The sequence below is a fragment of the Apostichopus japonicus genome, chromosome 3, assembly GCF_037975245.1.
Source record: "Apostichopus japonicus isolate 1M-3 chromosome 3, ASM3797524v1, whole genome shotgun sequence".
Classification (NCBI taxonomy): domain Eukaryota; kingdom Metazoa; phylum Echinodermata; class Holothuroidea; order Aspidochirotida; family Stichopodidae; genus Apostichopus; species Apostichopus japonicus.
Genome location: NC_092563.1, coordinates 23,550,786 through 23,575,042, shown reverse-complemented (window position 1 = coordinate 23,575,042; position 24,257 = coordinate 23,550,786). Strand labels below are relative to the sequence as shown.

Sequence of the window (24,257 nt, the reverse complement as noted above, 5' to 3'; positions counted from 1 at the left end):
CAACTGACATAGCCGTATATTGCCCAACTGGCTAAGGAACTACAATATCTCATCCTCTCCATGGGAGGACGAGATTTAAAAAAACACATCGAAAGATCTAAACGAAAGTGTCCAAGCATCACCGAGACTTATTTACATTCTGGAAATTGGGATGGCCTGCCGAAGCCACTGTAGTATTTACATCATGACCAGCTGTCATGCATTGTATAATATATATGTTATCATGCGCGTGACATCTATTTGTACATTAACAGTATTACGTTAGACGACGGCTGTGCTAGACGTCCTTGGTCGTACCCTTGGCTTGTGTTAACGTAGCGTGATTTTTTTCTTCACTGGCTTAGCACAGAAAACCCCGTTAGCCATAGAAGATAACAGTAACCCAAACAAACCTAACAGTAAGTTTAAGTTTGGATGGTTTTTCAATTTAGTCTGTACTTAAAGTAACTTGTGGTAAGTGACTAGCACTGTAGCCTAGGCCTAGTACAAGTACCCAGTGTGTATACACTTGTAAGAAGTAATAATAAAGTTTCTAGACTAGTTCGGAACACGTACTGGTAGTGTTTCTAAGCTAGGCCTATTACTCTAAGCTAGGCCTATTATCATCTGGGCCTACCCAAAAGTTAAAAACAACTGGTGACGAGGATGGCTATGATAGGACATATTGAAGGATTCGATGACTCAAAGGAAGATTTTGATAGTTATTTTGAGTGATTCAAGCATCGGCTTCTAATTAGAAGAATAGCTACTGTGTTTTTATCAGCCATCTGATTACAAAATCACTTCAGATCAAAGCCAGTTGTGACTGCATAATGGTTTAAATCCCACAAATGGAACCAGAGACAGAATGAGCCTCTTAGAGATTATGTATATTGCTTTGAAAGAACTCACTAAATGTTATGAATTTGGAACTTTTGTGGACGATGCCTTACGTGACCAGTTTGTGGGCCAGTAATGTTATAAAACCATTCAAATTGCTTAGTGTGCAGACTCTCATGTTTCAAAAACAGCATGATATTGCATCTGCAAGGAAATGTCTGACATTATTGCTAGTGAGCTGGGTGAACAGAAAGCTCAATCAGTCAACGAGGTTGGGTTTTCCTCTCGACCAAGAAATAAGCCCTTTCAACGGAGAAATACAGGTAGGCCTCACAGCACAAGAAGTAACGTTAGATCTAATTGCAATCTGTGCTACAAATTTTGTCTAAGGACAAACAGGAACTAGTGGTAGATGTGATGTTAATCTGGACATAAAAGCGCCACTTGTTGTTGATACTGGAGCAGCTATTTCCATTCTGCCAGAAAGACTTTACAGTACCTGCAGAATTTGTCAAAATTTCTCCTGACACAAGTAAAGCACAAGCTGACTACATACACTGGTCAAGCAATTCCTATTGTAAGTCAAGTTACTGTACTGGTAGCTTACAATGGACAGTACTTTGAGCACCCCCTTTGTCCAGACAGATTAGGACCCCTGCCCTGTTTGGACGCATTTCTGGCTTGATTGGACTGAAATTTTCAGTGTGAGCCAAATGGAAAGAACCGTTCTTTTAGATGTTCTTGAACAACACAAGATGGATTTTCGACACAAGTGTTACTGTATGTGAGAAGGTTTATCGGCATTCAAGTGAAAACCACCCTTCGTAAGAACACACAACCCGTCTACTTCAAGGCCCGTCCATTACCTTAAATGCTTTGAAGGAAGAGTACTGTAGTTTCGAAAGAGTCGGATAGTCCGGAAGCTGAGAAGATAACCAGCAGTGTCGAGCACAGTGACTGGGCAAGTCCCATTGTTGTGGTTCCATTAGCAGATGAATCCATGGGGTTATGCAGTGACTATGAGGCCTCTGTGAACCAACATATCCAAATGCAAAGTTAACCATCACCAATTAATGTTGAAGACTCCTTAATATATGTCTTGGTTTACTCATGGCATTGAAAACTTTGCAAATGTTTTCATGCATTTGACTTCAACTCAGCAGCTTGTATGGTTTGCATCCTCATAAGGATCTAACTGTTAAAGACTACAGCTATATGTTGAACTGTTTATCACAAGAATCTATGCATTTCTTTCTGATTCAAATGCCCTTGATACCTACATACATGTGTTAAATGCATTTCTGATATTTTTGGAGTTTTCTCGCGGTACAATTCTGTTAGGCCAGAAGCATATAAATACTGTAAATCTCAAGTATTTTTAAACCTACTCAGCATATAACTTAGATAAAGCCAACTATCTTAGAGGCTACTTAGTACTAGCATGAGTTGAAATGTCCAGAGCAAATTACATGATTGGGTACCGACAACATTGTTTCTCTTTAATATGATGAGCTGAAACACCAGATGGACATAGAACTAGCTGATAAATGCCAGCAATTAAAAGCAATTTTCTGGTGACAAACAATGCAAAACTTAGACTTATTGTTCAGAAAGATATTCCACACTCCTAGTCAAACAATTCCATCTTGCCCCTAACTTGAAATATGGTTGATTGAATGTAACTTATTTTGACTGGCTAAACATTCACCTACTCTAGGCAGTTGGATCACAGTATGGGGATCTGTGCTGCCATCTGGGCAAATGTTCTCCAAAAACCTTACTAATTAGGCTGTTCAAATCTTCTTGTATATTTGATCGTTTGAAACCTGATATATTTGGAAAGATTCAGTGCAACATTTTCAGAAATTTGCTAACACTAAGACTTAGTCAAGACAAAGTTACACTAATAATGTAACCAACCCTGAGGTTAAAGTTTTCCTTTGAGCTGTTAATTAAAACATAAAACCTATTTGCTAGTGGACTGTAGAAAATGTACAAATTTTGTAGTTATATTTATTGTTTAGTGTGTGTTCACATTAGTTGGAAGGCATACAGTAGCCCGGCTCATTTACCACTGCCCACGGTAAACCCTGTGTAGTCACGCTTGATTTCACAAAATGAATAAAGTAGCAGGGATAAAAGAAAAATATATATCGGTACAAGTCTGAAAAAGTGCATGCATCATGCAATTTTCAGTATCAAATGCGGTAATAGGGTATTGCCTATTTAGGGCCTTGTGGTGAAGGTTTCTATACATGTAGCTAAATATTGTAAAAAACTGCTGGGCAAATAATACAAACCTGCTGACTGTAGCAGTCATTTTGGGCAATGTTTCAGTGCCTTCAATATTTGATGATACACAGAATTTATGTCCAAATGAGAATATGAAATGAATTCTAAATCATTTCTTGGATTTATTTGATCAACTTATCACAACATTTACAGTACTTTTCAGTAAAATCTTGACTTTTATTAGTAAGTACGGTTACATAAATTCGAGAGTTATTTTTCTTTCTTTCTTTCTTTTACTTTACAGTTCATTTGCCATCCTTGTCCGCCTTTTGAACAAACCAAGCAATGTTTCTTCTCAGGCTGTCAGGAACACTCTCTCTAGTCGTGGCCATTTCCACGTTAGCGTGTGGGCAGCATATTGTTGATCTCTATCGACCTCTCTATGAGAGCCAGAGGGGACCTCTCCTTGAACCCGAATCGGGCAATGTCAGTCAAGCATGCGTCAACGGGTTCAATTATCTGTTATTTAACAAGACGAAGACTGTACTAAGTGGTGAGAATGCACGGAGACCTCCCGTTCTTCTGATCATACTGCATTAACTGAATAATTCATTCTAGATTAAAGGTCTTCAGTATTCGCCCACAAAACTTGAAATTTATGAGGTTGTAGACTTTGCTAAAGGTTTTCAAACATTTCTGGATAGTCAGGACTCTCAGGAGTATTACATAAACGCTCTCTGCTTTATCGATCTATTTTCCTTCCTTTCCTCTTCAGTAAACTTCAAATCACAGAAACAGATGACACATTCCATATTAGGAAGATTTCCCTTTAGAGTACATATTATATTCAGTCTCACTTAGGGTAACTTAGGTTTAATTAGAGCAGGCTTACCATAAGACCTTAACCATTTAGGGTTACAACTTAGGTTTACTTGAAGCAGGCTTACCATAAGACCTTAACCACTTAGGGTTACAACTTAGGTTTACTTAAAGCATGCTTACCATAAGACCTTAACCACTTAGGGTTACAATTAAGATTTACTTAGAGCAGGCTTACCATAAGACATTAACCACTTAGGGTTACAACTTAGGTTTACTTAGAGCAGGCTTACCATAAGACCTTAACCACTTAGTAACTTAGGTTTACTTAGAGTAGTCTTACCATAAGACCTTAACCACTTAGGGTAACTTGCAGTAGGTTTACTTAGAGCATTTATTTCATCTATGAAACATTGGCAACTCTTTTAGTCATAAGATGTCCCCCTCCCCCCCCCTTGCAAGGAGGGAAGACACTTCCATTGTGATTATCAATGCTTATTTAATCTGGAACTTATCAAGTAGTTTTTATTGACATTTGTAAACTCTAGTACACTTGGCCCATGTGTAATTAATTCATTTAAAAAATGCATTATAAATTACCATTATACTTTTGATAGAAACTTCTTTGTGCAAACTGAAATTATGTTGAATTGATTTAAATCATGAAATGTGAAGGGTTTGAGGATATATGTCTTATTAAGTCACTACTTTCAATGGTAGTTAAGGATATCAGAATGTGTCATTACATTTTAGCTGCAGTGGTTGTGTACATTAGTGGTCAAAGTTTGTCTTTACATGACATAGCATACCCAACTATATATGTGTGACTATGGTTGCTTAGATATAACAAAGCATATCATTTGCAGCCTATAGGCACGGTTACTTTACATGGGCACTACTTTTGTGGCTATATGGCGATTCTATCCAAAATTACCTTTACCGAAATGAGCTTTGTTGTTGTTTTCCTTTTAACAGCACTGGATGCATTTGGGAAACTGGAACCTGGATTTTTGGTTGGAAATTGGGCTTGGTTAGGTCACTTCACTGAGTGTTCTAACCTGAAGGATTATCATTACTGCCTCCTGACCCTGGAGGTCGATGCCAGTAGCCTCAATAAGGTCAGTATTGCATCATCGCTAGCAAACAACACAATTTACTGTAAATTTTATGCTACAGGGTGATGTAGGATTGTGTGTGTGTGTGTGTGTTTTAGATCCTCCTGCAAGCAGGAACTCACGAAGAAGCCATCATTGGCTTATCAAAGCCGCAAGCTGACCGAAGTCAGTCTCTTACATTCATATTTAACGTCCATGATTATGAATTGTCAATTGTCAACAACTCTGTAACTGGACGACATACATTAAACTTGGAGTGACACGAACCGAAGACCTTATGATTGAAAGGCACCGGCGTTAACCACTGAGTTAACACTCCTTACCTGTGTGTCCTCCAGACATCTGTGTGTCCTCTGTGTCCGGTTTTTTGGTTGAACATTCAAAGAAGTGATTATCATCTCATCAGATTATGATATCTGTATCTTACCGTCATGTTTCTGTGACAGCCAATACCACTACCAATAGACTACCAATAGATGTACAACATTCATGCACACACATGCATCATTCAAATACTAAAAGAAAAAAAGGGAAAGAGAGATATGTAATCAAGAAGTTTCTTACAAGGGCATATATATAATCATGGGGTTTTTCCTGTCACTGATTTTAATCATGTTTTTTTGTGTGGAATTCTTGTTATGTACCCTCAGAGTGTATTACTTGAAGATATCCCCATACAGTGGGGAGTGTGCGCTCCCAACGACTGCACCAAAGATGATGTTCATAACAGTGTCTACACTCTACTCGGTAAGACAAAGCTGTTTTGTGTCACTTTATCACTCCATCCATCAAGCCTGGGTAGTATGAACAAACAAGTCAATGTAATTCTCCATCTTTCAGGGACGATTGCCGACTTGTTTTTATGCAGGATTGTAACCATGAACGATGTTATAGCTCTCTGATACATTAGATAGCATCTGTGCATTTATTCATCTGTAGGAATAAACCAATAAATCATGCAATATCTGGTTAGATCTTGGAAAGTTCTGCCTTTTTTTTTAGTAAGTCCTTCTCAATGGGTACAGGTAATGGCATATATACAGAAATGCAATGTTGAAGTGTAATTGTAAGGCATTATGGCCTTCAATTTCCAAACTACTACTAAAATAAACAATTTCCAATCTACTACTAAAATAAAGCTGGAGATCTGACATATTTTGACATTCTGCAGAAATATCCTTTGTTTCATTGCGAAGATGATGTTGGTCGACATGTTAAGCAATCAAGTGTCTTTGTTAATACGAAGAGAGTTTGTGTAGCATACGACTGTGCTTTGAGGATAGTCTTTTTTATGTGCAGTATATAACATTAATCATACAATAAACAGACTAGGGAGGTGAATGAAACTGAATACAGGCGCATAGCCAAGTGGGGGCGAAGGGGGCAGCCCCCCCCTCCCCTTGAGCATATTTTCTTTGTATGTTTTTATGATATCACTAGTAATTTCAAAAAAGAAAATGGTAAGATGCAACAGACAAGGCCTGGGAAGTGCCATTTCAAGCGATCTGGGAGGCATTTTCAGCCAAACTTTTCTTGTACACACAACTGATATGTGGCGCTACGCTTAGATAGTTTGCAATGCCGTGTCTACAGCTCTGATAGTTTGCCTACAGTTTCACACCTCCCTTGGCAAATTCCTCGCTATGCGCCTGACAGAATCGGTCCATTGCTCAATTGTCAGACAATGTAAGCATCAACATAAGCAGATAATACCCCTCCCCCCCCCCAAAAAAAAGATAACAAGAATATATCTTGTTTAACTTTTCAGATATGCAACCTTTGCGAAGTTAAACGAAACATGCAAACATATATAATACTTTCTATTGTGATCAGAGCTTGAAGTTGAATCTGTTTTAGCCTTTTCCCCTTTTGTATACGCTTCTTTTTTTCAGTTTCTATTTTTCATGACATTTTTTTCTCACTGTTAATGGAAAAGTATTAAACCTATTGTTTACGGAGTTCTTTTGTTTCAATTTGATGTTAATGATTGAAAAGTCTCAGTTTAAGTCAAACCCTTTTAGTATTTAACATCCTCTCTTTCCAGAGTACACTTCTTGAGTTTCAAAAGGGTTCAAAATTGTTTATTACTGTCAACCTGTGAATTGTAAGTGTAATTGTAATTGAGGAATGCCTCAATGACTTCGTGTCCAGTCGGCAGGATTAGTTTCAGTATCAGACCGTTTCGATATGATGTGCCTTTTTGGTTTCCCAAAAGGGAAACAATGGAGTCACTCTTAAACGACCCTGCAAAATTGTGAGTCGGCAATGACTATAACACGGATTGCAAAGTCGGTAATTACTATTACGGCACACAAAAACGTTGTACTCGAAGCCGAAGCCAAAGTGAATTAATCAGGTCACACATACGTCATGCATGCTAAGTTCTCAGTACCTTTAGGGAATCATTTCATACTGTAGTTTTGATTTGTTCTTTCGGGGGTTCCTTCCTGTGACAGATTTCCTTCATCTGGGCTCCAACGGTTTAAATCTCGTCAATGTTAGTGCCGCCGTTACCTGTGTGGACAAGCCGGTCGTCCCTTACGGTGCGGGATTCATCGCTTGCATGTAAGTGACATCTCGTATAGAGCTTACTGTCAGTTTACGTTTTGCTTCATCTTGTGTCAGACTGTACTGACTTTGGGAGAACCTTACCCACTGATAGCAGATTAATCGCTGTCATTACTAAAGTGGCGGATTTTTAAACTCCCTAGTCTAGCTTGATCAGTATCTGAAATGTAACGATAGGTTCATGCATAGTGAGTTCATTGATGATGTACAGTAAGTACCTACCACACACATTAAAGGTAATTGCTACAGTTACCATCCTGTCTGTGTCAAGCCATTACCTTATGACTAGGTAAACTGGAAAATCAACCAAGGAAAGAAGGATCATTTCACTCGGGGGAGGGGGGAGGGTGGGGGAGGGTGGGGGGAGGGAATGAACTGATACCAAAGTACATTAAAGGTTTTTAAAATAGCAACATTTTTGACTTGTTTAATTTTCTGATGTCGTTTGACAAAGGACATCCCACAGCGAGGTAGATCATTTGCTGGACTTACCAACTCTTTCAATGATACATTAAAGAGTTTAAAAAACAAAATTGAAATTTCTAAAAGTTATTCTTATTATATGTGATTTATAATAGACTTGTAGTACAACTACAAATACAGCAGCCCTGAGTATGCATACAAGTCACACATCCCTTTGTATGAATCTGAGCATAAAATCAAGGCTGTACAAGCAACAACATATTGATATGGGTAATTTTTACCCAACAGCAGTGGAATATTTATTTCTTTAAGGTGAGTGTGACCTTGTCTCCCCATGGAACGACCCTTTAAGATTAAGTAAGCAAAAGTCACCTTTGCGTGTCAATCGGTGTCTCTCTATTGATATCTCAAACTTGATGACACGGCATTATAAAATAGACAGCATATGTAATACAAAGGAGGCAACACTCTTATAAGGAAGTCAAAACACAAATAAAATTGAATTGAGACCGAAATTACTGCTCGAACAAACGTTCCCAACAGCAGCAGTTTTGGAGAATAATTAATCACATTACCAAAAGAGAAAGTACTAGATTGAAGGAAATTGTGTATCCACTATTAACCGTCACAGATCGTCCTTTCTGACCAGTTTGAGCGAGAGTGCAAAGCAAAAAAGGACTTTCACTGGCTAAAATTAACTTAGCCCTTAGTTGAAACAATCATATCTTTAGCAAGCATCAAAATCTGTAGATACACACTCTGTTCAACTAGCATTGATGTGAAAGTTTGATGTTGTCCTTCCTTTAAGAATCAATTGCTTGTCACCAGCGCTGTAAGACAGGGAGTCCAAGTATATGTACCCGCTGTGCCTGGCTTGGATCCAAGTAAAAGGGACTGCATCTGCCTGGCCTCCCTTTGTGGGTGTTGCAATGGGTATTCTAGAATTGCCTCCTCCCCCCTCCACCCCCCCCCCCCCCCCCGTAAAAAGGAAAGTAAGCTAGATCATCCCAAAGGTAACTTCTTGAAACCATCCTGTACATGATGCCAACCATCTCAAAATCATTGGCACAGAGATGACAGATGTCTCATTCGGGCAGGGGGGGGGGAGGGAGAGGGGTTTGCCAGAGAGTTTTAATTCTATCGTTTATCACACTGTGATACTCTCCTATCCTTTTTTTTTCAAGCGAAGGTCAATGAGACGAGGGAATAATTAAAGGATTCCATTCAATCCTCATCATTTTATCACATGTGTACTTCTCATGGCAGTAATAAAACAAACTTGAAAGCGTACTGACTCCTTTTCCACATTTGATGAGAAACTTTGCCAAGGAAGCTTATGATGGATCTGCATTGTTAAGGAATTTAAGCATCAAAAAAAGTTTCGTATGAAAATTTGTATTCCTGTTGCTGTTACTTGTCATTCAGCCTCTGAAAAAGATCCTGCTAGGAAGTCAGGCCAACTTACTTTTACACATTCTCTTACATAGGATCTTTAGTGGATAGGCAGTTTGCTAACAGTTTTGTTTTATTTTGATGAAAAATTTTAATTTGAGAAATTCATTAGTGTCAATTATTAGAAGTTGATATAAGGTTGAGAACACGGAAGGAAGAGGTTTGAAAATGCAGTTTATATCTTATCTGTGTGTGTGTTTGTCTGTGTGTGTAATTAATACAGGAAATGGGGGATCAAGTTTGAACTTAAAAGTTGTGTGAAGTGTGAATACTTTCGTTTGGAATTCTTCTCTTATTTCCTTCCTTCTTCTTCTTCTTCTTCTGCTTATTTTTCTTTCTTTCAGAAATGAAAGGAATGCCCACACTTATTAACAAAAACCTTTTAAAATCGGTAACAGAATTTGTTAAATTAGTCAATTACTCTCACAGATCAATATTTTGATAATAATGTTATTACTCAATTTCATTTGTTGTGAAACATGTTTTTTTCACGGCTGATATTTTCTGTTGCAGGGTGCTATGTGCAATCCTTGGCATTCTCATGATAGGGGGATCCATCATAGACGTCGTTGAGACATGGTCTCACGAAAATGAACTCACCCTTAGCGTCCAGTCCGGGGACATCGAGCCATTGTTGGCAAACTCTGAAGATGGACATCAAGCAGTTAACGGCGGCGGTCACAGGATTCAACCTCTCCACCAAATGCAAACAGGATGGAGACGGTTTCTCAGCCAGGTTCTGTGTGAGTTTTGTACCTTTGTTGCTACGGTGATACACACTTTCTCTGTTGGGTTTGAATGCCAGATTTTTACTCTTTTTAATGGCATCTTGGCTGTTGTGTAGTTACCAGACCAAGTAGTGCAGCATCTTGCTATGCGACACCGGTTTAACAAATTCCCTGATGTAGCCCATTTCGCTCGGTCTTAAAGTAAAATGGCCCGCCAATAACGTCATCTTTCAATCTCTCTTACAGATGGCGTTCGGCTAGTCTTCTTAGACTTTGCGCTGAATCGTAACTTGGGCAAGCTTATGAAGATCGGCAAAGCCAACGAACGGAACATCGACTGTTTGAATGGAATCCGTGTTCTCAGTATGTTCTGGGTGATACTCGGTCATATCTTCTTCTTTCCTGTTACCTACGGTGGTCTGTGTAAGTAGTTTATAACCCAATGCTAATTTGCTTTGGATAACAAGGTCCCTTGTTATTGGAATAAATATATCATTCTTTAAGCTAGGAATTCTATTTCATCATGTACGAGATGTATGCAGATGCTTACATGCATTTTTAGGAATAACAATATCATTCTCTAAGCTTGGAATTCTATTTCTAGGTGAGGGTTCTTATCAAATTCAAAGAAGCGATACTGTAGTGTCCTTTCCTTTGGCTAAATTCTAGATTTTATAAAAAAAAACAAGAACGGTATCAGAAAATAGCATCAGCAGGGTTTGCAAACTCTCATTAGACTGTAATGTCAGAAGTGATCGGCTGTCTGCTAGGCAAAGGATACCGAGAATTGAGCGGTATTAGCAAATACCCCCCCCCCCCCTCCCATGGAAATTAAGCAATGTTTACCAACCATGTAGCAGAGCAGTTTAACATGTTTAATCTCTAAGTGATGTGACCAGTCATCTAGGAATCTTATGTTTGCTTATAAGAAATCAGTCACAGGTCAACATTACAGGTACAATTTGCATATATTAATGACACATCCATAGCTTTATTCACTACTATCGCCCGACAACAACACAGTATAGTCAAATCCATTTGGTCCTGGAGACTGCAAAATATTTGCTCTGCCGTCAATATTCACTTGTGAGTAATAGAAAAATGCCAAGCCAGTGAATTATAAGTAGCTTAAAAATTAAGAGTGTTTGTTATCTCTTGTTTTTCTCTTTCAGTTAACATTGCTGATGCTATGTTATGGACCAAGAATTTTGCCTTTCAAGTAGTCTTGAATGCCTACTTTTCTGTGGACTCATTTTTCTTCTTGAGGTAAAGGAATAATGCACGTTTGTAACAAAAACTTCTATCAAAAAAATAAAATCTGGGAAGAGAGAACTCATGCCCTGAAATATTCCAGTCTTGTCCTGGAATGTTCCAGTCTTGTCCTGAAATGTTCCAGTCTTGTCCTGAAATGTTCCAGTCTGGTCCTGAAATGTTCCAGTCTGGTCCTGGAATGTTCCAGTCTGGTCCTGGAATGTTCCAGTCTGGTCCTGGAATGTTCCAGTCTGGTCCTGGAATGTTCCAGTCTGGTCCTGGAATGTTCCAGTCTGGTCCTGAAATGTTCCAGTCTGGTCCTGAAATGTTCCAGTCTGGTCCTGGAATGTTTCCAGTCTCGTCCTGGAATGGTCCAGTCTCGTCCTGGAATGTTCCAGTCTCGTCCTGGAATGGTCCAATCTATTAGACCTATATCATACCAGTTAAAGTTTGGCGAAGTGTCTCTTCTTATTTACTCTAATAATTGAAATTTAGTTCATTGCGAGTTTTGATATGAAGTCATCAGCAAAAGTCAGCAAAGGTTTTCCAAATTCTTTTCAAAAACCTTTTACCTCGCCGAAATGAATTTCAAGCTCTTCTCGTCTGACCTTAGGTTTTCCGATCATTTCATTTCTTTCACGTTTTTGATTACAGCGGACTTTTGGTCTGTTATATAACCCTGCTGAAGCTGGATAAAAGACACGGAAAACTACCGTGGCACTGGTTCTATCTTCATCGATATATCAGGTGAGGAAGAGGGTAGTATGAGAGTTTCCATCCTGTGTGTATGTGCGTGTGTGTGTCTGTGTGTTGATATTATAAGCTTTGTAAATATGCTTGCCTCAAATATCGAAAAGGAAGTTGTGGTAGATGGTCTGAAGACCTAAGCATAGAAGGATGTTTGAATTTCATTCTCTGTATTAAATTAAGTAGTTGATCATGGATCCATTACCACCTCTGATATCATTTCTCAAGAGAATCTTTGATTTGAGTGATTTTGTAAGGCTCCATGTAACATTGCTAACCAATTCAACTATCGATGTTTATTGTTGAGGTCTACCCTGGGTTAGCTTATTGAAATATTTGCGACTGTAATGATAGTTATTACAACCAAAAACAAGGAAATGAAGAAGAAGAAGAAGCAAGTTGCATTTGCGTGTGTGTGTGTGTGTATCTATGACTGTCTGTGTGTTTGGATGCTTGCCTATGTGTAACACTAAACTCTTAAAGAATTTTTTTATTTCATATGAAGAAAAAACACACCAAACTTGCAAATTTTCCAAAAACTCAAGAAGAGTGTAAACTTGGTTGGGTCTCTTATTTCTATGTAGATATGGCATAAATATAATTTGTAAAACCAAAAATCAAAAACCATTTGTGATGATATCAAACATGTTTAAAGGTCACCAGAGGTCTTAAACGCACACAGACTGTGACCATGTTACCTGTAGGAGGTAATATGGATGCCACCATTTGATATACCACTGCTCATTAGTTTGTTTCCTCATTGTTGTAGAGTTCAAAGGTCACTTGAGGAGGAAGGGTGAATTTTTTATATTTTTAAAAAAAAATTGTGAGTACTTTAACAAGCACATTGTTTATAACTGATACAATTGGTGTGCTCTCCAATATGGTTGACAGTGTTTGGGTGGATTATACAGTGCATTTAAACAAAATGCCATCTGTATATCAAACGGGTAAAGCAACTGTCATGCAGCCTAGCATTCCGATTCAACTCTAACCAATATCTCGACAAAAGATTGAAAGAAATATAAAATAATTTTAAAAGTTTTATAAATGTTTTACGAAAAATTTGAATAGATTTTAAAACTGTTTTTTTTCGTACTACTTCTGTTTGATTTGACTTTTCACAGGTTGACTCCAGTCATGCTTACCACTATCCTGATTTGGATGTACATTGCCCCTTATACCCTATGGGGTCCCAAAGCGGCCCTGATGGCTAAAAGACCATTTTGTCCTCAATACTGGTGGGCCAATGTGTTTTACATTCAAAACTTTTACCCAGCTCACTTTGGACAATCGGTAAGCTGTCAAATAGATTCCATTTTGCCCCTTAGATTGTTCTTTTTTAAGTCCCAGGAGAACCTGTCACCTACCCCTGTGTCACCTACCCCTGTGTCACCTACCCCTGTGTCAGCTACCCCTGTGTCACCTACCCCTGTGTCACCTACCCCTGTGTCACCTACCCCTGTGTCACCTACCCCTGTGTCACCTACCCCTGCGTCTCAGGGCTCTCTTTAAGAATTGCTGCATAGACTTATACTATTCTGTGCTTATTGTATGCACTCCATACAGATTTTACAAGCTATTATTCATTGGGTGGCTTTTTTTCCCTTTTTTTTTGTATGATTGGTAATAGTTTGCTGCAACGGTGTCAGCCCATGGTTAGTCTTTGAGTCTGCAGTATGCTGGATATTGGTATACAGAAGTGGTGTCATTAGTTTACCAAATATGAAGAATATATTTTTGTGTAATGTCATATTCAGTTAATGAGTTTCTTTCTGTGATATTGGCAACACTCCCTGGGTATATGTGAGGGGGGGGGGGGGGGAGGATGCTGTTCTAAAATGATTAAACACATACTGTGATTCACTTTCAAGAGTTAGGGGAAGGTTTAGCCAGTCAAAGTAGGTGACATTGAATCAATCATGTCTAGATTTAGAGACATCCTATCGAGAAGGGAGTTTCCAATTAACTGTGTGAACTGAGAGAAGTGTTTCATAGTCTGTCTGTGATATATATCTGTCTCCTCTGTGTCTGTCTGTCCCATCACTTGCTGTGGATTGAAGGTGACTACAGAGTGAAGCAAACAGAGGCATCTTTTTGCTCAGTTAATGGCATCTTGCAAACTGTTCAAAAAAAAAAAAAATTATATGAATTCCATGCAAAAAACCCCTTCCCCCTGGTACAAAAAAATGCTGAAAAGTTTGTTGAGAGATTTGAAATTTTCCCACCATTTTTACTGTAAATGTTAGAATCCTTGTTCTTGTTGACAGTGTATTGCGTGGACCTGGTATTTGGCTAACGACATGCAGTTCTTTCTGATAAGTCCACTCATCATTTTTGCACTGTACAGGTAAAATATGATATAATACTCATACTTAATATTCATGATACAGTCGGAAGATATATTGCTATGCTTATCATTGGAATATTTTTCAAAATGGGAATAAAACAGTTCCTCTCAGTTGTGCCTTGAATAAAACAGAGGATGTATTGGAGTATTTAAATGCTGCAGGTGTACTCGCTAATGCAGTGAAACCGATAACGTCAACATCACAGCAAAAATGCAGAGTGTACAAGAGGTCGCTATGGTAACAGATGGGCGCATGCTCATTGAGAATACAAGTTTAACAGTCGTGGGATTGTAGACTTACCTTTAGGTAATTGATTTTAACCTCTAGATAGGAATTCTCATCAAAAAAACAAAGAAACGAGAGAGAGAAGAAAAGTAGACCGACTTTTGAATCATAGACCTTGTACAGGTTTTTATCAGTTTGTATATAAAATCACAGTAATATTTCACTAGCAAGTCTTTCAATACCAGTCAATGAAAGGTGGAAGAGAAGTACCTGATCATATCAATGTGATTGTCTAAAGGCACCTGTCTGTGATTGTCTAACGGCAGCTGTCTGTGATTGTCTAACGGCACCTCTCTGTGATTGTCTAAAGGAATGTCTGTGATCGACTAAAGGAATCTGTCTGTGATCGTCTAACAGCACCTGTCTGTGATTGTCTAAAGGAATATGTCTGTGATTGTCTAAAGGCACCTGCCTGTGATTGGCTAAAGGAACCTGCCAAAACTGAAAGAATGGTTTAGGCTGTCACGATATGCATGCATCACCTTTGTGTGTTTTTATTAATGGAAGCTGAATATGGCTCAACATAATCATTGTAGTTCATCTAAGTTTGTAATTTTTTTTCAATAGAGCACCGTTAGTCGGGTTTGGCCTGATTGGTTCACTTCTCGCGATGAGCTTCTCTGTCACAGGCTTTATCACCGCTAAATACAACTTGCCTGCCTCCCCGACAGCCAATATTGAGTAAGTTTTCCAAGATCGACTCTTTCAGAGACAAAAGGAACTGCATTGTTTGTTGGATTATAGCGCTGATGTCGTTGCAAAGATATGCTTCCATTTGTCCATACTTGTGTACAAGGTCACACACACTCACCCTTGCCATTGGTGATCAAGGGAAGCTCATTAAAACAATTGTTGGTCAAAAAAGAGGTCTCGATGTGACATTTTATCCCATTTTGTGTCTTTCTCTTAGAACTCCTTCAGCCGATGCACCAGACGTTGGTAATTTATTGTACCAGAAGCCGTACGTTCGAATACCTCCTTATTTAGTGGGAATGGTTCTAGGATACGCCTTATATAGATTGAAAGATAGGCAATTCACCATAAATCGGGTAAGACATCATATTTCTACATATATTTGTATTGCTACTCTACGTCTAGATCATTTCTGCAATCTGTCCCAGAGTCTGTATTTCTATATTTTCTAGTTGTTGTTGTCGTCATATTTTCGCAGTATTTCTGCAGCATTTGTATATTTCAATTGTACATAATTAACTGCTTTATTTTTATTATTATTGCACATCTGTACTAATAATTGTGTTTGAAAGAGGTTTCGAAATGGCAGGGTGGATAGTTTTAAGGTTTGTCAAGGGTTGACATCATACCAGTTCCCTCTGTATAAGTGAGACATTCCTTTCCATGAAATCCCAAAAAATGTGACCGGTTTGCACTCATTGAAGCCAGGATTCCTCTTCATCAGGCTCATCAGGCTGTTAGGTTCATCAGGCTGTTAGGTTCATCAGGCTGTTAGTTCCATTATTCTTATCCTTGCCTCTTCCATTCAGTCTGATGAATCTTACTTTAAACCAGGCTCTAGAGTTTAACAACCATCAGTGTTTATCATATAACTCTCCCTCTCTCAATTTCTGTCTGTTCCATTCATTGTTCAACGGTACAATTAAGCCATCTGGCCAATCATCCATTTTGAATGTGTCCTTCTTAGACTTAGTTAGTGTATATTCATTTCAGTTCGCCTCTGAAGAGGATAAAAATGTCAGGCTCTCAAATTGTTCTACATCTAAAGTTTCTAAACCTACACAGGCTTTTCTTCAGTGGATTTATTTATATGTTTGTTTAACAGTTTCATCTCTTTGATTTATCATAACAAAATCAGGGAGTTACAAGAAGTATTAAAATATCAAGAGCGAAGCTGAAGTGAGAGGTTAAAAACCCTTTTGTCGTGTCGGTAACTCGGTATGGAAAAATTCTGACAGTTATCTTCCAATAGTCTTACAAACTTCTTAGGCCACCAATCTGAACTCTAACTGAATCAAATTTCTGCAGGGACAAGAAGAAACGATCACATCACATGGTTTGATTTGCTTTGTCGTATTTTCTTGGTCTCCATGTAGGCATTGTTAGCCCTGGGATGGTTCGTTGCTACTGCCATAGCGTTGCTGACCCTGTTTGGTCTCTACGGCAACAGCGACAGTCATCCGCTCGGGAAAGCTGGCAACGTAGTGTACGAGATGTTTAGTCGTTTTGCATGGGGAGTGTTCCTCGCCTGGGTCGTGGTGGCCTGTAAATTTGGCAAAGCAGGTAAATATGGCAGAAGAAAAACAAGGTTCCTTCTTTTTTTTCTCTGGTCTTCATCTATTTTCTTGCAATTATTTTGTTTCTCGGATGTTATAGTTGGAAGATGCATTCTCCTACTGGTAGAATCAAGACTGAACATGCACTCCCTTTGTGATTAGTTGCTTTTGTCGCATAGCCGTGTGTTTTATCCCCACCGGTACAAAGCGACCCTCGGGTCACGTTCAACCGGGTCAAATGGGGGTGGAGCTGTCATTAACAGAACTATGAATATGACTTGACTCCACTAATGTCTCTTGTGTCTCTAATTGATCAACAACTACAAACAAGCTAAAAACAAGTGTTCCTCCAGTGTTTAAATGATTCAATACAAATTATCACCATGTGATTCACTACTTGACTTATTTAGTTGATCCATTACTTGATTCACTACTTGACTGATTAGTGGTTACATTACTTGATTCACTACTTGACTGATTAGTGGTTACATTACTTGATTCACTACTTGACTGATTAGTGGTTACATTACTTGATTCACTACTTGACTGATTAGTGGTTACATTACTTGATTCACTACTTGACTGATTAGTGGTTACATTACTTGATTCACTACTTGACTGATTAGTGGTTACATTACTTGATTCACTACTTGACTGATTAGTGGTTACATTACTTGATTCACTACTTGACTTATTTAGTTGATCCATTACTTGATTCACTACTTGACTGATTAGTGGTTACATTACTTGATTCACTACTTGACTGATTAGTGGTTACATTACTTGATTCACTACTTGACTGATTAGTGGTTACATTACTTGATTCACTACTTGACTGATTAGTGGTTACATTACTTGATTCACTTCTTGACTTATTTAGTTGATCCATTACTTGATTCACTACTTGACTGATTAGTGGTTACATTACTTGATTCACTACTTGACTGATTAGTGGTTACATTACTTGATTCACTACTTGACTGATTAGTGGTTACATTACTTGATTCACTACTTGACTGATTGTGGTTACATTACTTGATTCACTACTTGACTGATTAGTGGTTACATTACTTGATTCACAACTTGACTGATTAGTGGTTACATTACTTGATTCACTACTTGACTGATTAGTGGTTACATTACTCGATTCACTACTTGATTGATTAGTGGTTACATTACTCGATTCACTACTTGACTGATTAGTGGTTACATTACTTGATTCACTACTTGACTGATTAGTGGTTACATTACTTGATTCACTACTTGACTGATTAGTGGTTACATTACTTGATTCACTGATTGAGCTGATTCATTACTTGATTCACTACTTGACTTGTTGAGTTGATTCATTACTTTACTGATTGAGCTGATCCATTACTTGATTCACTACTTGACTTGTTGAGTTGGTTCATTACTTGATTGACTTCTTGACTTATTGAGCTGATTCATTACTTGATTCACTACTTGACTAAGTTAGTTGATTCACTACTTGACTGATTAGTGGTTACATTACTTGATTCACTACTTGATTCACTACTTGACTTGTTGAGTTGATTCACTACTTTACTGATTGAGTTGATTCACTACTTGATTCACTACTTGATTCACTACTTGACTTGTTGAGTTGATTCATTACTTTACTGTTTGAGCTGATTCATTATTTGATTCACTACTTGACTGATTAGTTGATCCATTACTTGATTCACTACTTGACTAATTGAGTTGGTTCATTACTTGATTGACTTCTTGACTTATTGAGCTGATTCACTACTTGATTCAATACTTGACTAAGTTAGTTGATTCACTACTTGATTCATTAGTTCAGTACTTGATCCCCTACTTGATTTATTAGTTGATTCATACTTGATTTAGGAATTGAGTCATTAGTTCAGAACTTGATTCTTTACTTGGTTTACAACTTGATTTATTAGATGATTCCTTACTTGATTCACTACAGGATTTATATGTTGCTTCATTACTTGATTCAGTACTTGATATATTTGTTAATTCGTTACTTGATTTAAGACTTGATTCCTTAGTTCATTACTTGATTCAGTACACGATTCAGTAGTTCTGTACTTGATTCCACACTTGATTTATTTTATTTATTAAAAGGTGCAAGTGGGAGGTGGGAGGGGGGGGAGGGGGGTGATAACAGAATCTGCTATCTCATCAGGCATGTGTTCCTCCTCTCATCATAAAGGTAAACATCTTGTCATAGTAATAAGTTTCCATCTTTCTTAGGTTGGGTCAACAACTTTTTGAGCTGGAACCTCTGGACTCCTCTGAGTCGCCTGACCTACACAGCTTACCTATTGCATCCAATCGTCATAACGACATTCATCGGTAATTTCGGTCTCCCGTACTACTGTTCCCAAGTACTTCAGGTTGGTTCATTTCTTTTGCTTTCCAAGCATTACTGATCACTTAATATAAAGTGTCCAGTTTTCTACTTCAAGAATGGATACATCAGAATGTTTGACATACCACATTCCTTGATAGTTGGATACCCCAGAATGTGTGAACACCACATCCATGGTATAGTGTTGTACTTTGCATACTCCTCAGGTAAAACTTGGAACGGAACATAACATGTTGTCAGTAGAGAGTGGAAAGACAAACAGAAACCAAGGGCAAAAACAAACGATATTCAGTCCGATTTATATGAGAGTATGCGACAATCGTCAGTTGTTGTTGGGGCTACAAAAAGTGCATCAAAAAGAAGGTCAATGGTCATGTACCTAAAAAGTTGTTTGCATGTGAAAACAGTTTTCTAACAGATTTACAACAAATTTGGACAAAAGTCGGTAACGACCGTCACTTCACATGGCATTTCAAGTCGTGCCACATCCCCAAATTGTGAGAATCTTTGGAATTTTCTTGTCGGCAGAGACTAGCCACGACTTTGGACAACGTTTAGGGATATTAAACGTCCGTTATTGAGTGGAAAACTTAAATTTAATCACCCCTACACATCCTGTTTCTCACAGGCAGTTCTTGCACCCAATCTGTTACAGTGGACTCTTCTCCCTGATAGTTAAAAGTTTACAAAAATATCATCTTGGATTTCGTCCTGTTTATGGAACATAAAATTGTTTCTTCATTTGCATTTCCCAAACAAGGAGTCAAAGGTCATCTGTGTATGTATCACTTTTCACAGGAGATTCACATTTAAAGGAAGTTAATGTAATAAGAGATATCCTAAATCTTACAATTTTTGCATTCCATTTTTAGTCACAAATTACACAAACGAACATTGATAATGCGATAAAGAAAGACAAACCTTTTTGGTCCGAAATGATATGATTATAAATTGATAATGATTATGATTAAGATTATAAATCTTGGTTCCGTCAAACTACAGGTCTTCTACTTCTTCGGTGCAGTCCTGTTGTCCTTCGGGTGTGCTGCGATTCTGTCGCTAGCGATGGAGTTTCCTCTGGTCAATATGGAGAAGCACTTTATGCCAAGAATGTGACCTGCTGGTCAGTGGTAATGTTAACTGTGATAAGTTTTGGCACGCACACAAAAGTGTCAGGATATTATTGAAATATCCAAAGCTAAACAGCAAGGTATTATGAATAAAGCTTTAGTTTTGATATTAAAAGCAAAGACATATTATGCACACAATTTTGCACAACCTTTTTTTTATTTTATTTTTATTTTTTAACTGAATGAGTCAACAATACATTTATTATTTGCTGTAAAGGAAAGAAACGGATATTAAGAAAGAAGGGAAAGGGTTAGAGAGGAAACACACATGCCAGGTTAATAGGATATTCTTGTCAAAATTATGGTGATATAATGAACCAATTAAATACAATCAAATTGTTACATCAAATATAGTAGAAAATAATAACCACATAATTTATATATAAATGATAAATAATCTGTATCAACTTGTGAAATCTCAAACTGAAATGTTTGGCATTAACAAGGAAGAGAATTCTCTGTTTTCCAACAATTAGATTAGGTTAATTACTGACAGAGAAAGTTTAAAAAAAAATGTATTTACAGATATTTTTTGATTACATTTGATCAGAATGAAAGTACAAGATGTCTTTCACATTTATTATATCATCTTTAATCCTTTTTATGTTTAATTTTGTAAAAAAAGTGGAAAGTTCTTTAACCTTTCTGATAGATACGTGAAAAATTTTGGCGTCTATTTGTCCAATATGTAACCTTTGGACTCAGTTCTAAATAAACGATTTACATGAAGGGTAATCCCTTTAAAACTTGCGGATTATATAAAGGGTAATCCTTTTGAAACTTGCAGATTATATAATGGATAATCCCTGTCGACTTCTTAATAGTGGAGTATATGAAGGATAATTTCATTGAACTGTATTCTAAATAGTTGATTATATAATGTATAATCTGCATGCTTCGATTTGTGTTTGATTTGATTTACAAATATCACAAAACAATACTATTAGTACAAAGGTTTGAACAATTGTAAGTTACTAGCTAATGATTTTGCTCTCATTATAGCTTGAGATAATATCAAGTATTTTAACATAATTTTGGTTCACATTGGCTAAAGGTTGTGGAATTCTATGGTGTTCAAAAAATAACCATAAGATTTAATTGTGTATTCATGAATGTATTGTTACAGAATGTAGCATAACTGGAAACCCCCCAAACTGGTCACATGTTACCAGTGACAGCAAATTCCCCTCAGCAGCTGCTTCAGTATATTAGTGCATTTTATTAACGATCAAAGTTTCATGGGTTGCACTAGTGCAGGGTTCCTCAACCCACAAGCTTGTAGGGTATCGGTTATGAAGGCCCAGTAGGCCTAACACTTGAACACATTAATTACGGGTTGCACTACTGCAGGGTCCTCAACCCACAAGCTTGTGTGATATCGGTTATCAAGGCCCAGCAGGCCTAACACTTGAACACATTAATCACGGATTGCACTACTGCAGGGTCCTCAACCCACAAGCTTGTGTGATATCGGTTATCAAGGCCCAGTAGGCCTAACACTTGAACACATTACTGGTATACCCTGCACATTGCTCCATCAACAGTGAGATCTTTATTTCTCTGGCCCTTTGAAAGTTGAGAACCTCGGCACTAGCTGCACATCACCATGTGGTAGTGTGCACAGCCTTCAACTATTGTCAAATTACCTTTGGTCACATTGAAATTTACTCCTCTGCAGAAGTATTATCTGACACCAATCATGTGAAGACCTGTTTGTAGGTTGTAGACATAAGGACATAACCCCCCCCCCCCCTGTTTTTCAAGTATATTCAATTACATCTGGACATGTCTTAGGTACAAATAGTTTGGTTTTAATGGTAAGTTAAGATCTTACTGATCACCCCACCAGGAAACTAGCAGTTTGAAGGGTTAACTTTTACAAAGTCATCCATCCTCTATAATATGTTTATTATTTCAAGTTTTAATTTTAAAACACAAAAGTTCCAATATTAGCACGTGTATTAGGGTAAACACTTTTCAGAACTTGTCATTAGTATTCATACGTTCTCCAGCCTTTGAATTACGAGGGCTAGTTATCGCTCAAAATCGTATTAGCACATCTGAAGTAAAAATTTATCTTGCCAAGGGAAAGGTTTAAATTTTTTTATTTGCTACTTCTAGGATAAAGTTTGAATAATTTTATATATATATTTTTTTTTAAATATTGTATGTTTCGATTATTGAGGGTGTGTGGGGGAGGGGGGGGGGAGCAGAGGTGGTAGGTGGGGACAATGCTTCTTATACATTGCATCATTCCCTTTTGAGTGGGTTTTAAGCCAAGACGTTTAATCAAACTTGTACATGAATGTTTTTGCACAAAATCTCAGGTCAAATTTATGCATGTTATGGAATCATAATTCTGTAGTTTTCACCAGGGATGTTGTAAAATGTCAAAATGATATAACATATGATTAGTCTGTTTTGTGGCACCCATCATAGGGCTTTCTTCCATTATCAAGCAGTTAAGCCGACTGACTCTCTGGGGGAGGGAAGGGAGGGGTTAGGGGAAGGGACTCTCTGGTTGCTTTGTTATTGAAGTGAAGCAATAGAGGAGTGCACCATTTGTACATGTTTGATTAATAATCATTACAATCTCCTGTAAATGAGCCATTCTTCAGATTATTAAAGTCATCTGAAATTTTGTCCAGTTATCTGTACATGTTTATATTACAGCTGTTCTTTATTGAAATTTCCCTCGGAAAGGTTCCACAGTAAATTAAGTTATTTGAATTGTAATTTTACATTTGAGGAATATATATGAATATTTTGTTACATTTCAAATTGTTAATAAAGCGGCTTCTGATCTTAAAGTTTTATTTGTTTTGTTTTGTTTATAAACCCACAATTACTATGTGGTGAAGGCAAACTTATTTTAACAACTTAATATGGATCTCGGCCCAGCGGAGGGGCAACTCGATCAAGTTCCAGTGGAGCGTACTGTACCTCGATCTAGCCTAGCGGGAGGGGGGGGTACCTCGATCCAAGCCTACTGGTAGAGTATACGTTGATCTAACCCTTGTGAAGGGATGGGGAGTCATCAATCATTTATGCACCTTCATATTATAATCATATTTTTCAGAAAATGGGCAAATTTCAAGTTCATTGGAAAAAGACAATGTTTAGTTTTTCTCTTGAAGATGGCAAATCACGAATGCAAGTTGGGTTTGAGAGTAGTTACATAGACGTTACACTGATGGAGAGACCAGCTTCTTACTAGATTTATCAACTTTATTGGCCTCGCTTACATGAATAATTATGATCGGTTATAGACAAGGAGAGACTAGCATAGAATGCATAATCATCATGATATGTGCTCTATTAGAAAAGTCACCCAAGCAAGAGCCTGGGTACAAGCAAAAAACCAAACGTCTTTGAGGTTAACTGATCCACACTCCACCGCAAAACACCCTGCAATCTATACTTGACCCGATCTGTATAGCAGCAGTGATTCCCCCCCCATGCACCCCCCCAATAAATGGATTCATCATGGTCGAGGGATGTCGAGATCCGTGGGTCGGAGTCACACAGGGATGATAATGTCAACATGTCCACTGTTTGGAAGAAACTCACTTGTTGTTCAACCATTCTCAGTTGCTATCTAACTGTGAAAATTCTCTTTAATTGTTACTCAATCAAGGAAGTCCTGGCTTCCACTCAACAGAATGAAATGGCGATCCAAGCAATATTTTCGTCTGACCAAAGATCAATTTGCACAAGCCCTGTCAA

General features: G+C 37.8%; 1 protein-coding gene across 1 annotated transcript; it reads left to right on the top strand.

Annotated features, from left to right (window-relative positions):
- Positions 1 to 237: 237 nt before the first annotated feature.
- Positions 238 to 23,341, top strand: LOC139965539 (nose resistant to fluoxetine protein 6-like). The gene is made up of 16 exons (XM_071967985.1): positions 238 to 398; positions 3,356 to 3,604; positions 4,846 to 4,988; positions 5,636 to 5,732; positions 7,442 to 7,550; positions 9,942 to 10,171; positions 10,403 to 10,579; positions 11,329 to 11,422; positions 12,062 to 12,154; positions 13,282 to 13,450; positions 14,425 to 14,504; positions 15,358 to 15,471; positions 15,701 to 15,839; positions 16,860 to 17,046; positions 19,284 to 19,426; positions 20,404 to 23,341. Exons 2-16 carry the CDS (start codon positions 3,397 to 3,399, stop codon positions 20,515 to 20,517), a joined length of 2,097 nt encoding a protein of 698 aa, XP_071824086.1. The 5' UTR covers positions 238 to 398; positions 3,356 to 3,396; the 3' UTR covers positions 20,518 to 23,341.
- Positions 23,342 to 24,257: the final 916 nt, after the last annotated feature.